This window comes from Patella vulgata, chromosome 7, assembly GCF_932274485.2.
Source record: "Patella vulgata chromosome 7, xgPatVulg1.2, whole genome shotgun sequence".
NCBI classification, from domain to species: domain Eukaryota; kingdom Metazoa; phylum Mollusca; class Gastropoda; family Patellidae; genus Patella; species Patella vulgata.
In genome coordinates, this window is record NC_065885.2 from 18,519,997 (window position 1) to 18,537,420 (window position 17,424).

The 17,424-nt window shown below is 36.0% G+C and overlaps 1 protein-coding gene across 6 annotated transcripts in view; it reads left to right on the forward strand.

The window, feature by feature from the left end:
* LOC126827456 (uncharacterized) overlaps nucleotides 1-17,424 on the forward strand; it is a 77,628-nt gene that overhangs the window by 39,825 nt on the left and 20,379 nt on the right. For 3 of the 6 annotated variants that reach the window (XM_050556785.2, XM_050556800.2, XM_050556799.2), the window contains exon 1: nucleotides 10,190-10,330. The exons of the other annotated variants lie outside the window; for them this stretch is intronic. In XM_050556785.2, coding sequence (XP_050412742.2) covers nucleotides 10,217-10,330 — 114 coding nt within the window. In that variant the 5' untranslated portion in view covers nucleotides 10,190-10,216. Of the gene's footprint in view, nucleotides 1-10,189; nucleotides 10,331-17,424 lie in introns of those variants that run through there. 6 annotated transcript variants of the gene reach the window in all.

Consider the following 17,424-nt stretch of genomic DNA (forward strand, 5'->3'; position numbering starts at 1 on the left):
CCTATTGATTTTCAACGATTTCCGATAATTACTGCCAGAGTACCGTTATGACCCTTGATCACTTTGAAATATCTTCAGTGGCGGATTAAGCTCCACCAAGGCCTGAGGCGGCAGTTGCTGAAGGGCCTATTTAGTTTTTAAAGTTAGAGCTAAGGTAGTTGCTAACATTAAAAACGGGATTCGTTACTGAGGTTATAATATTATTAAAATATTAGTTATAACTATTGAAATTTGTCGTACAAAATGCTTTGACAGCAGAAACGTCACCGGAAACCAACTGTACATACACCTATTTTCAAGTATAATATTTCCTCATGATGGGGTGTTTACATCGAAACTAGCGCAAGATCTTTTGCTAGATATTTTTTCTTAAGCCAAAGTCGTTTGATATTAGTAATGTATCTTTATATGCCCATAAATGACGTCACGTGGATACAATATATTAAGCAAGACATAACTGAAAACTTACAAGGATTTGACGTACATTGTAGGCCTACATTTAAAAAATAAGATCAGATCTCCAAACAATAGGGCCTATTTAAAATGGCGTGGGTCTAATTAATTTCGGGTGAGGGCCTATGTTGATTCCCGTTGGGCCTAAACCCCACCCCCCTAACATTCATTGTCTATGCGTTTTTAATCGTATCAGACAAGTCTAAATAATTTTTTTTTACAAATCTTTGGGCCTGAGGCTGCAGCCTCATCAGCCTCACTGATAATCCGCTACTGAATATCTTGTGGACACTCTCGATCTAGAGGCTAAAGTTAACACCCGATTGACTTTAGATTTATACACAGAGTTGAAGGTCATGAGATGAAGAATTCTATTGATTTTCAATGATTTCCCCGATAATTACTGCAAGAGTTATGGCCCTTGATCACTTTGAAAAATCTTGGGGACGCTCTAGAGGCTAAAGTTAACATTCGATTGACTTAAAATGTATACAGTCATTGTCAGAGGTATGGCCCTTGATCACTTTGAAATATCTTGTGGATGCTCACAAAGTGACCATTCCATTGACTTTAGGGGTTGGGGTGGACGGCCGAATGGTTAGCATGTGCGCGCTGTATCATAAGGTTTGTCATTGAATCAATTGGCGTGGTTTCGATTCCCCGGTTGTACGTGACAAAGAATAGGGTCGCCTGTCCAACCGCGTGGGGTTTCTCCAGGTTCTCCGGTTTCCTCCCACTGTTAAAGACCCCTACGCATAAGTGAATTATTGAAATAAAGTTGAACCATATGTTAGCCCCGAAATTACCTGCTTTTTGTAACTTAGTGCAGCTAAATCCAAAAATGATGAATTTTTATCGTTGGATAATATAAAAATTTGGCAAACGGGGCACTGCAGTCTTCCAGGAACATGCTACAAGCTAGTAATACATATTATAGCAGAACTGGATTCAGAAACATTTTCAGTAATGTATTTAGAAAAACGTCCTGCCACAAACGGCGGTCATCTTAGAAATATGATAAATGGGTGAACATACCATCATTTCACACATCTGTAAATGGCAGAAATCGAAAGCATATATTGACACAAAACACGACTACTTAATCAAAATCAACACATGTCCCATTTTCCCGCTACAAATGACAGCCATATTTAAGAAATATACTACATGTGAACATGTGATCATTTTACACAGTTGTAACCGGTAGAAATGGAATCTGTTCCCCTAAAAACATATAACGACACTAAACACTACTACTTAATCCATATCATCCAATTTTCCCGTCAAAAGTGGTCGCCATCTTGGAAATATCTCCATAAAATGATGGAAAAAAGATCTGAATATAGTCACGACCCCGGCTAATATTAATACATTGCCAAATCACAGTTGATATGTCGATAACATTAAAAATATGGTGAAAATTATAAAAAAATAAGTTGGAATATTTTTGCAAAATGGCTGCCCTCAAATAATGGCCTCCCATACTATGAAGACCTTTAAGTCTCTCCCTTTTTCCTAGTCCGCTCACCACCAAGTTTATGAACATCAAGTTTGATGTCACTCGAGCAGACATCCCCAATCATCGTGTTGACGGGTAGGGTGATTTTCAGGGAATCCTGCATTATTCTGGTAAGATTGGATGTTTCTACTTTCCATATATAAAAGCCTGCAATATCCGTTATTTTGGGGAATAGGGTGGCCTAACGGTTCACTGCATTACTGCATATCTTACAAATAGGCGATACTTAGTATCCATCTGTATTTCATTATTTGAATCATTTTTTTAAATAAATTCGTCGCGTGCTTCAATAGGCATGGTCAGGGGCGGATTGGGGCCGCGAACTGACCCGGGCTCCCGTGTCGGAGCGGGTCCGGGGGGCTCTCCCACCTTGAAAATTTTGAAAAATGAACCCCAAATATGCGATTTGATGGCATATCTGATTATAATCTCTGTCAAATAATATATCTCATAAATCGATTAATTTAGGCCAAAACCCCGACCTGCAAGTAATTTCCAACCATCAACCTGTGAAATTATCATATCGTCATATTATTAATTAACGAATTATCATTGTATCGTCAAGAGTCAAGAGAATTTAACTGGTTAAAAAATGGGACTAGTTGAGAAAATTTTGACCATTTGATTAACCAGTTAGGAATATTGAATAAGTAGGAATATTTCCAACCATCAACCTGTGAAATTTTTTATAAATTACCTATGTATGATTTGTATATATTTCTTGAAAAACACTCAGAATAGTTCGTTCTTAGAACATATAATAGTCGATTTCTATGCCTAGATACTCGTTTACAGCTACTCAATTTTCAAAATTTTCCGTGGGGGGGGGGGGAGACCCCCGTACCCCCGGCAAAAGAGACCCCCCCCCCCCGGACCCCCCTACCACCGGGGCTGCCCGCCCCCCCCCCCCCTGCGCCAGCAAGCTGGCTACGGGCCTGACTATTATACTGTATTTTGTATTATTGAGTAGTGTATTCTATATTTTAACACTGTGACATTGGTATTGTGGAGCAATGGAATAAATGACATTAAAAATGGACGCCTTCTCGTAATATCAGCACAGAGTATTTATTCGTTTCGTTGTAATTTTCTGAAATTTCTGTATTTTTGCGCAGAATGAAAAATACGCGGGAAATGAGGAAATCTTGAACCATCAATTCCTATTTTTTTGGCGTTCCGCATTTGCCGTTTTTGGGAGACTCAGACACCGGTCGGGCCTACCGGTATAGTATTACAATAATATAAAGAGAAGCTTGGACATATATACCTTCGTTGGCCTTTACATAGACCTTAATGCATCTCAGTTGGTTGAATCTTTTTTCAGAACCTAGTCAAAACCTATTATCATCCTTGTCTGGCAAAGGTTTGCTAAAAATGACACCCGCTTACTATGCAGACGTAAATTTCTATGAATTTTGTAAGGGAGGTAACTATTTTGGTTTCTTGGTGGATTCAGACCAGTAATTCCTTCTCCATTTACGTCAATAATCAGCCTATATAACAGTTTTTTGAACATTCCGATAATCTTAAACCCGTGACCGTTTCGATTTCTAAAGGCCTAATCAAAGGAATCTATTTCACCTCAAAGTTATGAATCTTCAAAAAACCTCGAAGAAAACGGAATATCTTAATGTTCTTAAAAAAAGAGCTTATCTATTTTTAAATAGTTACAACAATTCCTCTCTTTGGTTATTGGTCATAAAATAATGAAACTTTTTATTTAATATGGTGGTATTCAAAACATTATTTTAAAAATGTCTCATTATGGCTTGTTAACGCGGCACAGCATAGGGTCATGTTACCTTCCCATTGTCGAAAACCTAGTTAACGCGATAGAGACAAATCAGTTTTAATACATCTTTTTCAAATTTTATTTAAAGCATTGAAGTTATGCGATGATGCACCCTACTTATTTTCAGCGTCCTGGAGATCACCGCCCACCAAACCTTCCGAAAACTTATTTATTGGTATGAAGCCGTGGGTCATAAGATTCATATTACTTACTGACATTGCAATATGAAATTTTCGTGTTTTTCTCGAACAGTATACATGCAGATCACAATAGTTGAAATAATATATACCAATAGCCGGGTACATGATTTACAGTAACTAAACACGGTCGCTTAAATAAAAAATGTTGGCGGGTCTTATACAATTAAACGGGCGTGAGTGATATAGTCAAGATTTAATTATAGATTCCACATTACCATTTGTCCTCGCAATATATCAGATGTTTTATTATAGAAATTTTCCATCTGATTTTTTTTCTAGAATTATATGCTTGTTAATGCATGAAATCTTGTTAAAACGTCGCAGTCATTCGGCAAACCTCAGCAGATTCCAGTACCCAACATGTAGCCTCGGCTGTATGAGGAAGTCCGCCATTGGAACTATTTTCAAGTTCCTGAATTACCAACGGCGTTGCCCATGATGACGCCTTTGAAGAATGTTTTATCATACAAATATTTCAAAGCCTGAAACTGTTTTTTTTTCCAAGTTTATCCGATCTTCTTTAAACAAGGATAACTTTGCAGTGAAAATTCTACACACGCTTCGAACGACGCAATTTTGATAACTTCTTTTTAAAAGCGGCGCCAAGTTTTCCTAATGAGTGCCGCATCGCAATTGTTTAGGCGTAGGTACATTTCACTTACTGTTATACAGCCGAGGCTAGATGTAGAGTAACGGAATCTGCCGAGGTTTGCCGAGTGACGTCGCAGTGAAATAAAACATATTAAAATACAGATGTGACGTCATCCTTTGATGTTGGTGTACCATTATTTCAAATAATCGGACGGGCAATGTGCCAAGTGTAACTAGTCTGTATTTTAAGTTGTTTAATGGTCTTGAGCTTAAGACATTGCGTAATATATCGACAGCAAGCTAATAGTGCGATGTGTTATTTCCTAACTTCTACTTTTCGAGTTGCATTATGGTTTGGTATGCGTGTTGGCGCCTTCTTACTGACATCAGTAAATACCAAAATATGACTAAGTCTAAAGTCGAAAATACGTAACACAACCCAGAATGCAAGTCGAAAATAAGAAATTTGGAAAAACGAGGGGCGCTATCGCAGTGTATTATTTCTTAATTTCCTATTTTCGAGTCGATTTTGGCTTGTTTAGCGTGCTGTCGCCTCACATTTTGTCTTAACTTCTACTTTTCGACTTTCGTGTTTAGAATAGTAGAAAAGTAGAAATTATGAATGGTAGTTATATGCTTCCATAGTTATTTGACTGGTTTAAACATGCATTATGCAAGAGCAAAATCTGCTTATTACAGGTCTTTCTTTAGGCCTGAAATGTTATCTAAATTATCAATTAGACATTAATTAACTTATCCAGACCATAATAAACTCTCGATGTCAAGGCTAGCCTTCGATGTTGGCTGGATTAGATTCCTATATGCCGCTAACGGCCGTGGATAATTAAATCAATAAAAGTGGATAATCGAGACTAAGCTGTTTATATTAATGATTTTAGTAATGATGACCGAGACTATGCCAAAATTTCTTTCTCGGCTCATAGTGGATCAATTTGACTGAAATTTTCAGCAAATTACCTTTACACTATCTTGTTTTTAACTATTATAGCGAGAACTGCCATCTCGTTATCTTATCTCCCATAATGTATCTTTAATAAAATTTGAATATTTTAAAGTACTTTTCGTCCGTCTTGGAACTATTCATAAATAATGTCATTCTATAAAGATAGACAGTACATATTTACATATAGTAACACTGTGGTTTTAGTCGGCTATAGTTACCACTGTCTATATGGTTACATAGTATATCGGTAACTTACAGAGAACATGTACACACGCGTGTAATCTGTTGTATCTGGGTACAATTTAGGAAAAATGAGTGGTTGACAATCCCGGGATAGATTAAAGACAATTAATGAAGTTTATGGCCAATTGTTACTTATTAATTTCCTTTCCTTGTCATCGGCTTTCATTTTATACAACGGGAACATTTGGACTTTTAATTGTAGGTGTTCTGACATCTAAAGATATGTCTACAAATAAGGGCCCATTTCAATATTGCAATCCCGTCAATGGTTGCGCACTCTATCCCGTAGATGTGTGCCCGTCACACTGATATATAGACATCTTACCTAACAAGGGTTTGAAAGAAATAATTATTTTATTCAAGAGACTTTCGTCTCTCTCATCTTTGTAAACAAAAGTATCTGGAATGACTAATATTGCCACTATACTGCATGGTGTGTGTGTCTCTCTTCTTTAGTGGTTAATCATTTATCAAAGAAATCGTATCCATTTGAAAATAACAAAACTCCCCTATTATCGCAACCTACCCAATCTACACAAAGGTGGCAACTAATAATAGATTTCTTGGAAAACTATTTTATCTAATTTTCTTTTTAACCGTTTGATAAAAAATTGTTTTTTTACCTACTTAATGTAGTTATATGCATAAAAAAAGTATTGCGTGTTTCGTCGGGACTTTCCTCCTTATAAATGTTTACAGGATCAGTGGTGCATATCACAATTACTCATGACACATATGATATTACTAAAAACACTTTGATCTACAAAACCAGTTTCAAGTTTATTACCTAAACAATTTTCACCAGGAAAGACACCCGACTAAATCCTTTATTATAATAAACAGACATGTCGTAGATATGTTTTAGTGATTAAACCTAATTAATTCGTTGAGAAAGGTCCTTACAAACCTTAATCTATCACATTTCTCAGTATTGGGCCTTTTAGTGGAGTCTTGGGGGTAGGGGTGGTGGTGGTGGTGGTGTGTGTGTGTGGGGGGGGGGGGAGGGGGTATAGAACCTACCGAACAGCCCTTAATTCCTAGTTCCTAATTCATATGTATTCCTTAATTCTTTTTTCATCATTTGTTGTGACATCTGTTTACTAAAATTAACATTTGTATTTTAAAATCGATATTTACTTTACAAATCAGAAATTTTTCATATCAGATTTGTAAATTGTATTTTTGTTTAATTTAATTGAATTTTAATTAATGATAAAATTTCTTTTAGTATCAAAGAATTACATTTACATTTATTTCCAAATACAAATTAATCTACAAATACCAAATACCAATCTTTCAAAACCAATGTCAAGAAAACAAAGATACAACAAACCTATGCACGCCACTGGCCCGTTTTAGTTTTTGTTGTAGGGGTTTCAAAGGGACTTTTTAATGTTGATTCTACTGTGTAAATTTAGATCTTATATAAAGGAACAACATATTTCAGTCGGTTGAACAAACAAATGCTTAATCAGATCCCGTTTCTCTATAAACGAACAATGTTTGAATGGATGCCCATAAACTGTCATTGTCACTGTCCCTGTAACATAGTAATATAATACTATAATAACCCCAAATTAATGCAATCGAATATATTCGTAGATTGTATTAGTCATTTACACACACAGAAAGTAACTAGATTTACAAGTTATCATGTAAAGCATTTCAAAGCGAGCTATAGAGACAACCTACAAGAAAACCGTATTCAACAATGGATATCCGTATACTTAACATTCCTTAATAATAAAAGGCGTCATTGGTTTTGTCGGTTATCCTAATGATCGTAACGACCGGGTTGGGTTCACTTTTATCAGATATGTCCAAAAGTAAAACATAAATATTATTTTGTTTTCGTAATTAAGTTCAGATCTTCTTTAAAGATACAACATCCCAGACCAAAAGACAAAGATAGACTTTCAGACCAAGCACAATTAAACGCAGCATATTATTTGTTCCGAAATGATTAAAATTATTCTAATTACAGTTCAATAGTCCTACTTTAGATACCAATATATTTCTGATCAGGCAGATTTCTATTTACGGTATATGATTCGCTTAACAATTGTTTATAGATTTAAAGTGAAATGGTTTAGTACAGTCTCGTGTGTCTCTGGTTAATTTATTCCAAAGTTGGGCATCCCTTATGAAAAACGATTACTCGCCAACCTAACATTTGACAACCGCAAACCAATTTTCCAAGCATTTCAGACCAAAGCAGAAGAAGGCAAATTTTTGATTTCCTGATACAATTAGATAACAGAATGACCTAAGAGCACTATCATTAGATGAATTTGAGAATTCTCTTCGGTGTCAAAAACCTTTTATTCTCGGTGATGAAAATTATGCAAATTATAATATACATACAGTACACGTACAGTATTTGACAGTTCTGTTGACGCACATCACAGAATATAGCGAGAATCTTCGAACTCACAGAAATAAACGAATATCATCATCTGGCAAGTTTTTGGCGATTATTTCTGCGATAATGACTTATGAAGAACTAAGTAGAGGTTAAAAGATGAATTAAGCGGTTCTCAGTATAATGAGGTAAAACTCAAAAAGTTCTTTCCTTGTAGTACACTTCTTTTTTTTGTGTGTTGTTTGTCAGTCATTTTTTTCCTATCTTTTCTTTCTCGTGTCATGTGTCCTGTCCTCTCCTTCCTTCTTTCTCCACCCCCCCCCCTTTCTTTCTCTTTTCTTTTTTTCTTTTTTCTTTTTTTCTTTCTCTTTTTTCTTTTTTATTTCCTCCTACACGCAAGCGAATTATTGAAATAAAATTAAACCATATGTTAGTCCCGAAATGACCTAGTCTGTGGCGAGTGGACGTTAAACCACATCTCTCTCTCTCTCTCTCTCTCTCTCTTTATATGAGGCGCCCCCTCGACCGTCAAATGACGATCCCTCGCCGTTGGGCTAGCTACAGGCCTGGGGTTGTTTATTTTTTATTAATTACACAACAATATAAATTTACAATATGTTATGCAAACGATAGCTTAATGTTCCTCATTCTCTGATGTTTGTGTCCGAAAAACGGAAATACATTGCCCGAAAAATGGACGGTTTACCCAGTCTGGGGGCTCCGACGCCTATGAGAATATATATCCAAGTGACAACAATATTTAATATCGACTACAATCTACTATATTGTCAACGAATACATCTGTCAGGATGTTTTGAACTAAATGATATAAATGATCTGTGTGACTGACAATCAGTTTCATTTTAATATGCACTAACGTCTACAAAATGCTGATTGGACGATAGCGATTATTGTACACTAGAGTCGAAAAATGGTAGATTTAATATACTTATGTACCGTCCTGATGGGTTCCTGTCGTAGTTTAGTTTCCGATGTAGTTTAGATCCTGTATAGTCTAGTTTCTGTAGTATTGATGTAGTTGTGTTATATTCTGTTCCAATGTTAATAAACCATATATCTACGAAACTGATATTTGTTATCACTAAAATAGTGTTACAAATATTCGAAATTAAAAACACGAAATAGAATTCAATATTGATTAATTTCAATCAATATTGGTGTTGTTATCTTGCTATGAAACTATAGGATCCTAATATCCAATATTTAAGACAATTAACATTTTATAATCAGTACACGAGTCGTGTACCCTATGGTTTCGGGTGCTATTTGTAATGAACAAATAAAAACATATCATACAACACAATGTGGAAGTAATTAGTAAATGCTGATCCATAAACGAGAAAATAAAAACGTGTAAAATGCACAAAGCAGGCGTAAACGTATTTCACCGAACATAATTGATTAGCAAATAAAGATCGGCTGTTCAGTTATCTAATGGCGACCCTCGAAACCATGGATCGGTATAGAGCATAGCAGGGTTTTCTTCTTTTGAAAGTCTACGTTCTAGAAGTCTCACTTCTATGTAAAAATCAAGCCTCTTTGTTCCCCACTCTGCCGTGTGAGATGGTGGGTGGGAGAGTGGTTACGGATACAACCAGATCTACCAGGGGGCGAAGAATTTGGGTACGTGTTCAATTACTAAATGCCGTGTAAGGATTTCATAAATGTAGTTAGTGAAAAATGGTCGAGATTATAAATCCGAGATTTATGAACGTTTAAAATGTTCATTCTATAAAGAATAATACTCATAAAACTAACAGAACAATACTTTTAACACCTGTACAAAATAAAGGCTTTATAGTCACAGAAAACAAATTCAGTGTACATGAACTACTAAAGAAGACGAATACAAACATAAACAAGCAAATCTTTATATTAAATGGATAGAATTACACCCTGTTTGGGTAAAATATAAAAAAAAGTTACACTGCACATTCTACAATTCAAGGTTAAACGCATGCGTATATAGGTCGTAGTTCCGGTATAAAAGAGAAATTCTTGGTAAATGAAAAAGTTGATCAGAGCGTGTAGATCAGTGGCCGTGATAAGATACGGGAGTAGAGCAAAAAACATGAATCTATATTATTCTTTAATTTTTCTCTTAGTTTTTTTACTTCTGTGTAATGTAACATTTGTACATGGTTTAAATAACTGTTCATGGATTATAACAGAAAATAAAGTTGAGGTAGGTAAACTATTTATCCTCCAAATCAGAGGTCTGGCTTTGGTACGAGGGCTGGCTGAAAAGTCCAAAGCTCGATAAGGATAGATCAATTGGGCTGAAACAAACTTTTGCCACCAACAAGTACAATCATTGAACAAATCATAGACATCTGGACTACAGCTACAGCAGACCAGTTTTGTCTTTTTCTGGTAATTTCAATGGGTAGGTTCACCCATTGAAATTACCAGAAATAGACAAACTGGTAGTTATCCAGTACCTGCAACTGAAAGGACTAATCCCAACACAGATACACGCCGACATGGTCTCCACTTTAGGAGATGATTCCCCTTCCTATTCCACAGTAAATAATTGGGCTGCACCATTTAAGTGCGAGAGAGAGAGAGAGAGATCGAGAGGGAGAGAGAGAGATCGAAAGAGAGAGCGAGAGATCAAGAGAGAGTGAGCGCCTTGGCGATGACCCGCGTCCCGGAAGGTCATGTTGACACGGTGATACAGTCCGTTCGGTTCCTTACGTTTATGTAAAATAATCGGTGAAGGAGAGTGCAGAAAATATGTGATAGTTTAGCTTTTCAAATTTGACCATATGGAGAATGCAAGAGGCCTTGAATCTTTTTTTTACTTATTTAATTTTTTTTTTTTTTTCATTATCAAGGAGACCTATTTGGAAAGGTTTGTTTGTATATCTCTTACACTACAGCTAAAGGCATTTGATATAATATACTCTTCAAAAAAAGTAGGGATATTCAGAAACAATACAAAACTGCGGAAATGCACTGCTGTTTTTATTAGAGGTAACCAGTGTATAATAATGACAGGTCAATTGCCTACACATGAACATAAACAGTTCATATGGGCGGCTTATCTGACGGCCTTGTTTCACTCGCAAAGAGATACACCGTCAAAAGTGAAAATGGACATTTTTGATTTTTGTCTTAATAAAAATTGCTCCACCAATCCTCAGACATTCAGCAATTCGTCGTGGCATGATCCTAATCAACCGTCAAATCACGATTTGGGGCAGTCTGACCCACTCCTCTTGCAGTTCCACGGCCAATTCTTGCAGTGTTGTCGGTGGACGTTGACGTCGACGAACACTTCTCCCGATCAAAGTAAACGTAACACACTAAAGCAAAGATACGCTAAACAGTAAGTCTCATGCAAGAACCGATAGGAAAGCAAACATGGATAGGATAAACCAGCACGCGGCAGTTTTCATCAACCATTCCTTGAGGTGTCAAATTTGACAATGAACCCCTCCCGCGTGTATGGCGCATGTGCAGCCCAGTGGTTCTGTTGGGGCGACAAGTTCTTCATCTGTGAACATACTCTCAAAGCGTGTCAAGTGTCCATGACTATTTATCATATCACAACCTGCATAGGTATTTGCATTTCAATATCCCCTACTTTTTTTGAAGAGTATATATTTTGACATTAAATTGTATACAATTACAGTATAATGAAGAATAGTTAATTGGTCTAAAGCAGGAGTTGTAGATCATAAGATCTGTATGCACGTAATGCCACCCTTTTAGAAGGGTCACATCACTCGGGAATTTTTACGGAGTACCCAGGTTTCCTCACACTTCTAAAGTGTAGTTGATTTAACGAAATAAAAATTTACTAGACCCAAAGTGACCCAGCAGGTCTCTCTCTCTCTCTCTCTCTCTCTCTCTCAATACTATATGACACACCATACACCTCACAAAGCTCTAAAATATCTTTCTCACTCTATTTATCGCGGACAATTACTAATACAAACTTCCTGGTTAGTACATCTACAATATGCCCTATCACAATTACATTTCAAATTTGTGTAATAACAATAACAAAGTTATTAAAAAAAAAACAAGTAGATGAAACAGAATAACACAAGTCGATGCACACAATAAAGAACTAAGTGAATTATGCAGTGAGCACAATGCTTGTTATATTATTTATGTTAATTGAGTGATATGGCGTGTGGTGATTGTCAGATACATATTTTAATATGAACGAAGCTATCCCAGGTATATTTTAGTGAATAGAACTGGTTAGTTTTGTGTGAAGTATCTTAGATATACATCTACGCCAATTTCTTTAAAGTAAAGTGCAAGATAAGCATTTTCCGGAAAAACATCAAATTGCTCAAGGCTTAATCCACACTAATATGTACTCAGATTAATTATTTAACATTTAATTAAGAAAACAAAATCAAAATATGAACTGAGTAAAATGCAAAACAGCAGCCAATAGCTCCTCAATAATTGTCGGACTTACATGCATTGTTAATTAGGGCTGTGTAAGAAATATGAAATGAACGAAATCTATAAAATAAGACAATACACACATAAATCTGAGATACAGTAAAAAGCAACCCCTTTCGTTGGTTCAATTTAATTGATTATTGTAAAAACAAATAAATTAATCTATAGAAATCAATGCATCCAGCCTAAAATGATCACTGAATGCATATATGTTTTTTTTTTTAAAACTAAAGCAAAAATTCCAAATACATACCTCAACAAGACCCATGTGATAGGTTTACAGACAGTGATACAGTTACATGTAGCCTAATCTGTTTACAGTTGATCATTCTTTTACATTGAAATCTCAGTGAAATTTTACTCAAATCTCTGTGAAATCCCAAATTTTATTAAGATCCCGCTGACATTTTATTGAGATTCCACTGAAATCTGACAAAAACTTCAATAATATTTTTACCAAACCTCTTACTGTGTGTTCATTGATGTTTCGCTGACATTTACTTAACATTTCACTGAAATCCCAGTGAAATTTCACTGACGTCTCATTGATATTTCAGTGAAAGGTCATTGATATGACTGTCAGTCTTTAATATGCATTCTGAAAAGAAACCTCCAAAACAATTATAATATATAATTGATAAAGTATTATTTATATTATAAGTTAATAAATGTTGAAAATAATTAAGATCTTAACCAATCTCCAAGATAAGAAAGTAATACTATGGATTAATAGACTTTTATGTGCATTTTCCGACTGTGGGTTGTGACATACAAGTTATAGAATATAGGGCTACGTTACCTCCTGGATAATGACCCAAAGTTTTATGAAAAATCAATTCTTTTTTGAGTTTGTTCTCTCTCCATCTCATCTAAAATGTGGGCTTATCTAGCATGGCAACCGCTTGTCTTATTAGTCATGAAATTTATGCGATTTTGATGAAACTTAAAGTATATGTTTATATCCCGTAGATCTCGGTTCCTGTACATATTCACGCATACCCGCCTAACCTCGTGGATAATGGCCCCTGAATGTATGAAAATCACGTTTTAGCTTGTGGACCCTCTAGAAGTCTCAATTTGTACCCGATTCCTGTAGATATTCACGCATATGGACACAGATCACCAAATAATTAAGGGCGAAAGTTATTTTTAGTCTTTCGCTCCTTTTCCCTATTTCCCCCTTTGCATGGCGATTTTTATTGACTTTTTGGTGTAGAACCGAAGAAAAGGGTTTGAAAATACATTTTCTGCCAGGTTTTGGTGAATATTCATGCTTTTGAGGCGGAAGGATACAAGAGTTGAGAGGGTGGTTAGGTTGAAATGTAGGGCATGTTTCCTTGTCTCTACTTCCAGCATGTGCATCTCAAGTTTTTCATGGCGAACCTCATACATGCTTTTGGGCAAGAGTTTGCCACATGTTGCTCCATCTGTGGCATAAAGCGTTCTACCCAACGAAACTTTGGGAAAACTTTAGAGCCGGTCTAAAAGACGAGAATTAACATTAAAGTCAATAAGGAAATCATTAGTGATCTGTGGCCATATCACGCGTAACCTCGTGGATTATTTGCCCCTGAATGTATGAAAATCACGTTTTAGCTTGTGGACCTCTTAGAAGTCACAATTTTTATCCCATTTAAAAAAATCCGTTTAAATATATCAACGTTACAATCTATTGACGGTTGAGTACGAATTTCGTGAAAATCGGACTGAAACTGTCTGACAAAATGGCCGTTCCACATACGTAAATAATGTAAAAGTATGTAATACCAAGGTTGTGCATCTAGAGGTCACAATCTTTATGCGATTTTGATGAGACTTTAAACACATCTTTATATCCCGAAGATCTCGGCTCCTGTAGATATTCACGCATATCACGCTTATCCTCCTGGATTATGGCCCCCGATTGTATGAAAAAATCACTTCTTTTTTGTCCCCCGCCTTTCGAAGAAAGCAGGGGACTATTAAAATGGGTTCGTCCGTCTGTCTGTCTGTCTGTCTGTCTGTCCGTCACACTTTTTGGGACACAATAACTCTCTTCCTAATTGAGCTAGAATGTTCAAACTTGGTGTATGTGTTTATTAGTTTAATGCCTTGATGGAGTTCGAAGATGAGCATTTTCCGCTTAGGGTAAGCAGAGATAAGCAATTTGATTGGTTGATGCTTTGGGACACGATAACTCTCTTCCTAATTGGGCTAGAATGTTCAAACTTGGTGTATGTGTTGATTAGGTCAATGCCTTGATGGAGTTCGAAGATGAGCATTTTCCGCTTAGGGTAAGCAGAGATAAGCAATTTGATTGGTTGATGCTTTGGGACACGATAACTTTTAATTGAGCTAGAATGTTCAAACTTGGTGTATGTGTTTATTAGGTCAATGCCTTGATGGAGTTTGAAGATGAGCATTTTCCGCTTAGGGTAAGCAGAGATAAGCAATTTGATTGGTTGATACTTTGGGGCACGATAACTCTCTTCCTAATTGAGCTAGAATGTTCAAACTTGGTGTATGTGTTGATTAGGTCAATGCCTTGATGGAGTTCGAAGATGAGCATTTTCCGCTTAGGGTAAGCAGAGATAAGCAATTTGATTGGTTGATGCTTTGGGACACGATAACTTTAGTTCTAATTAAGTGAGATTGATGAAACTTGGTGTATAGTTTCATTACAGTAATACCTTGACTAAGTTTGATAATGAGCATTTTCTGCTCAGGGTAAGCAGAGCGATACACAATTTGATTGGTCGAGACTTTGGAAAACAATAACTCTCCTACTTTGATTGTCCCCCGCCTTTCGAAGAAAGCAGGGAACTATTAAAATGGGTTCGTCCGTCTGTCTGTTTGTCTGTCTGTCCGTTCCGCTTATGGTAAGCAGAGATAAACAATTTGATTGGTTGATCTTCGAATTGAGTAAATGTTCATGCTTATTGTCCCCCGCCTTTCGAAGAAAGCAGGGAACTATTAAAATGGGTTCGTCCGTCTGTCTGTTTGTCTGTCCGTTCCGCTTAGGGTAAGCAGAGATAAACAATTTGATTGGTTGATGCTTTGGGACACTATAACTTTAGTTCTAATTAAGTAGATAAACAATTTGATTGGTTGATGCTTTGGGACACTATAACTTTAGTTCTAATTAAGTGAGAGTGATGAAACTTGGTGTATAGTTTCATTACAGTAATACCTTGACTAAGATCGATAATGAGCATTTTCTGCTCAGATTAAGCAGAGCGATAAGCAATTTGATTTGCTGAGACTTTGGAACACAATAACTCTCCTTCGAATTGAGTTAAAATGTTCAAAATTGGTGTGTATGCTTATTGTCCCCCGCCTTTCGAAGAAAGCAGGGGACTATTAAAATGGGTTCGTCCGTCGTCTGTTTGTCTGTCTGTCCGTCACACTCCTTCGAATTGAGTTAAAATGTTCAAAATTGGTGTCATAACCCAGTTGTGCAAACGAAACGTCTTTATACAAACTTTTCCTTTTTATAAGCTCGTTTATATAGTTTATGCTTTAGTTCTTGAAGAAGCTTTCCAATGTATTACCCCTGTAATTCCTCCTCTTTTATCTGTACAATATTTTCGAAAAAAATGAAACGAAATCCACTTATGTATACATTTAGGTTACATTATAGCCTACATGTCCCGAATCAACGTGCCACATTACATGTCATAATATTATAACCAGGTATTGATAAAAGCATCAATTGAGCAATTCCAATACAATCCAATACAATGAATATAGGCAAGGTAAATAAACAAATAAATGGAAAAAACAAATTGAAAAAGAAACTATTATAAATTAATTAAATATGTAGTATGCAATAATGAATTGACATTTAATGACAGAAAGAAAACAGTGAACTTTGCACAACTTGCAGCAAGATGGAAAATAGACCCGTTGATACAACCAAACTCTAGATCTGTAGGCATAGAGCATGTTTTCCCCTTAATATGCTATAATTATTCCATCAAAAACATTGTATGCTTAGACTATAAGTAAAGATATACTGTTTGATTGTTCAATACTTTGTAAAAGATAATTTGTGATAAATTTATATGTGTCCTCTAATTATTTTCCTATTTCGGCGGGGGACATCAGCCTCACTGTTGGCTTGTTTAGTTTGGTCTCTTTCCATCTCTTGCAAAATTGTGGGCGTATCTTGTATGGCAACCGCTTGTCTTATTAGTCATGATATTTTGACCCCGCTTCAATCTGGTTGCAGAAGTATTGACTCAACAATATTCCAATTGGTTGATTTATATGACCAAATCTGTCGTTCGCGTGACCACGGGAATGAAGCAAGGTCCATATTCTGTGATGTTAATAAGGCATTCGATCGTGTTTGGCACAAGTGTCTCATCTATAAATTAAACTCTTTTGGAAACCGGGGAAAGTTGCTATAATCCGTAGTCATAATCGATTTATGTAAACAATATTACGCGTGGAATAAATGCAAAAATTTATCTTTTTGCGGACGATACGCCATCTACACATGCTAATCGATGATCAAATAGGATGCCCATCCCTTCTAAATTAGTAACTGGTCAAAAAGTTGGAAAATTAACTTTAATGCGCACAAAGACTATTACATTCTCATGAAAACAAAACCCTACTCTTTTTAATATGTACTTTGATAGAACAACACTAACTGATAGCAACAAACATAAGCATCTAGGACATTATGCAATTTAACTGCTTATATTAATTACACTGTAATCGAAGTTATTAAATTTATAGATTGTTTCAGAAGTTTAAAGTATCGTTTAAGCATTTATATTAGTGTTATTCGACTATGGTGACGTAGTCTAGGCGGACCCTCATTTGAAGAAACTTTGACCAGAAAACCCCCAAATACCCCTCATT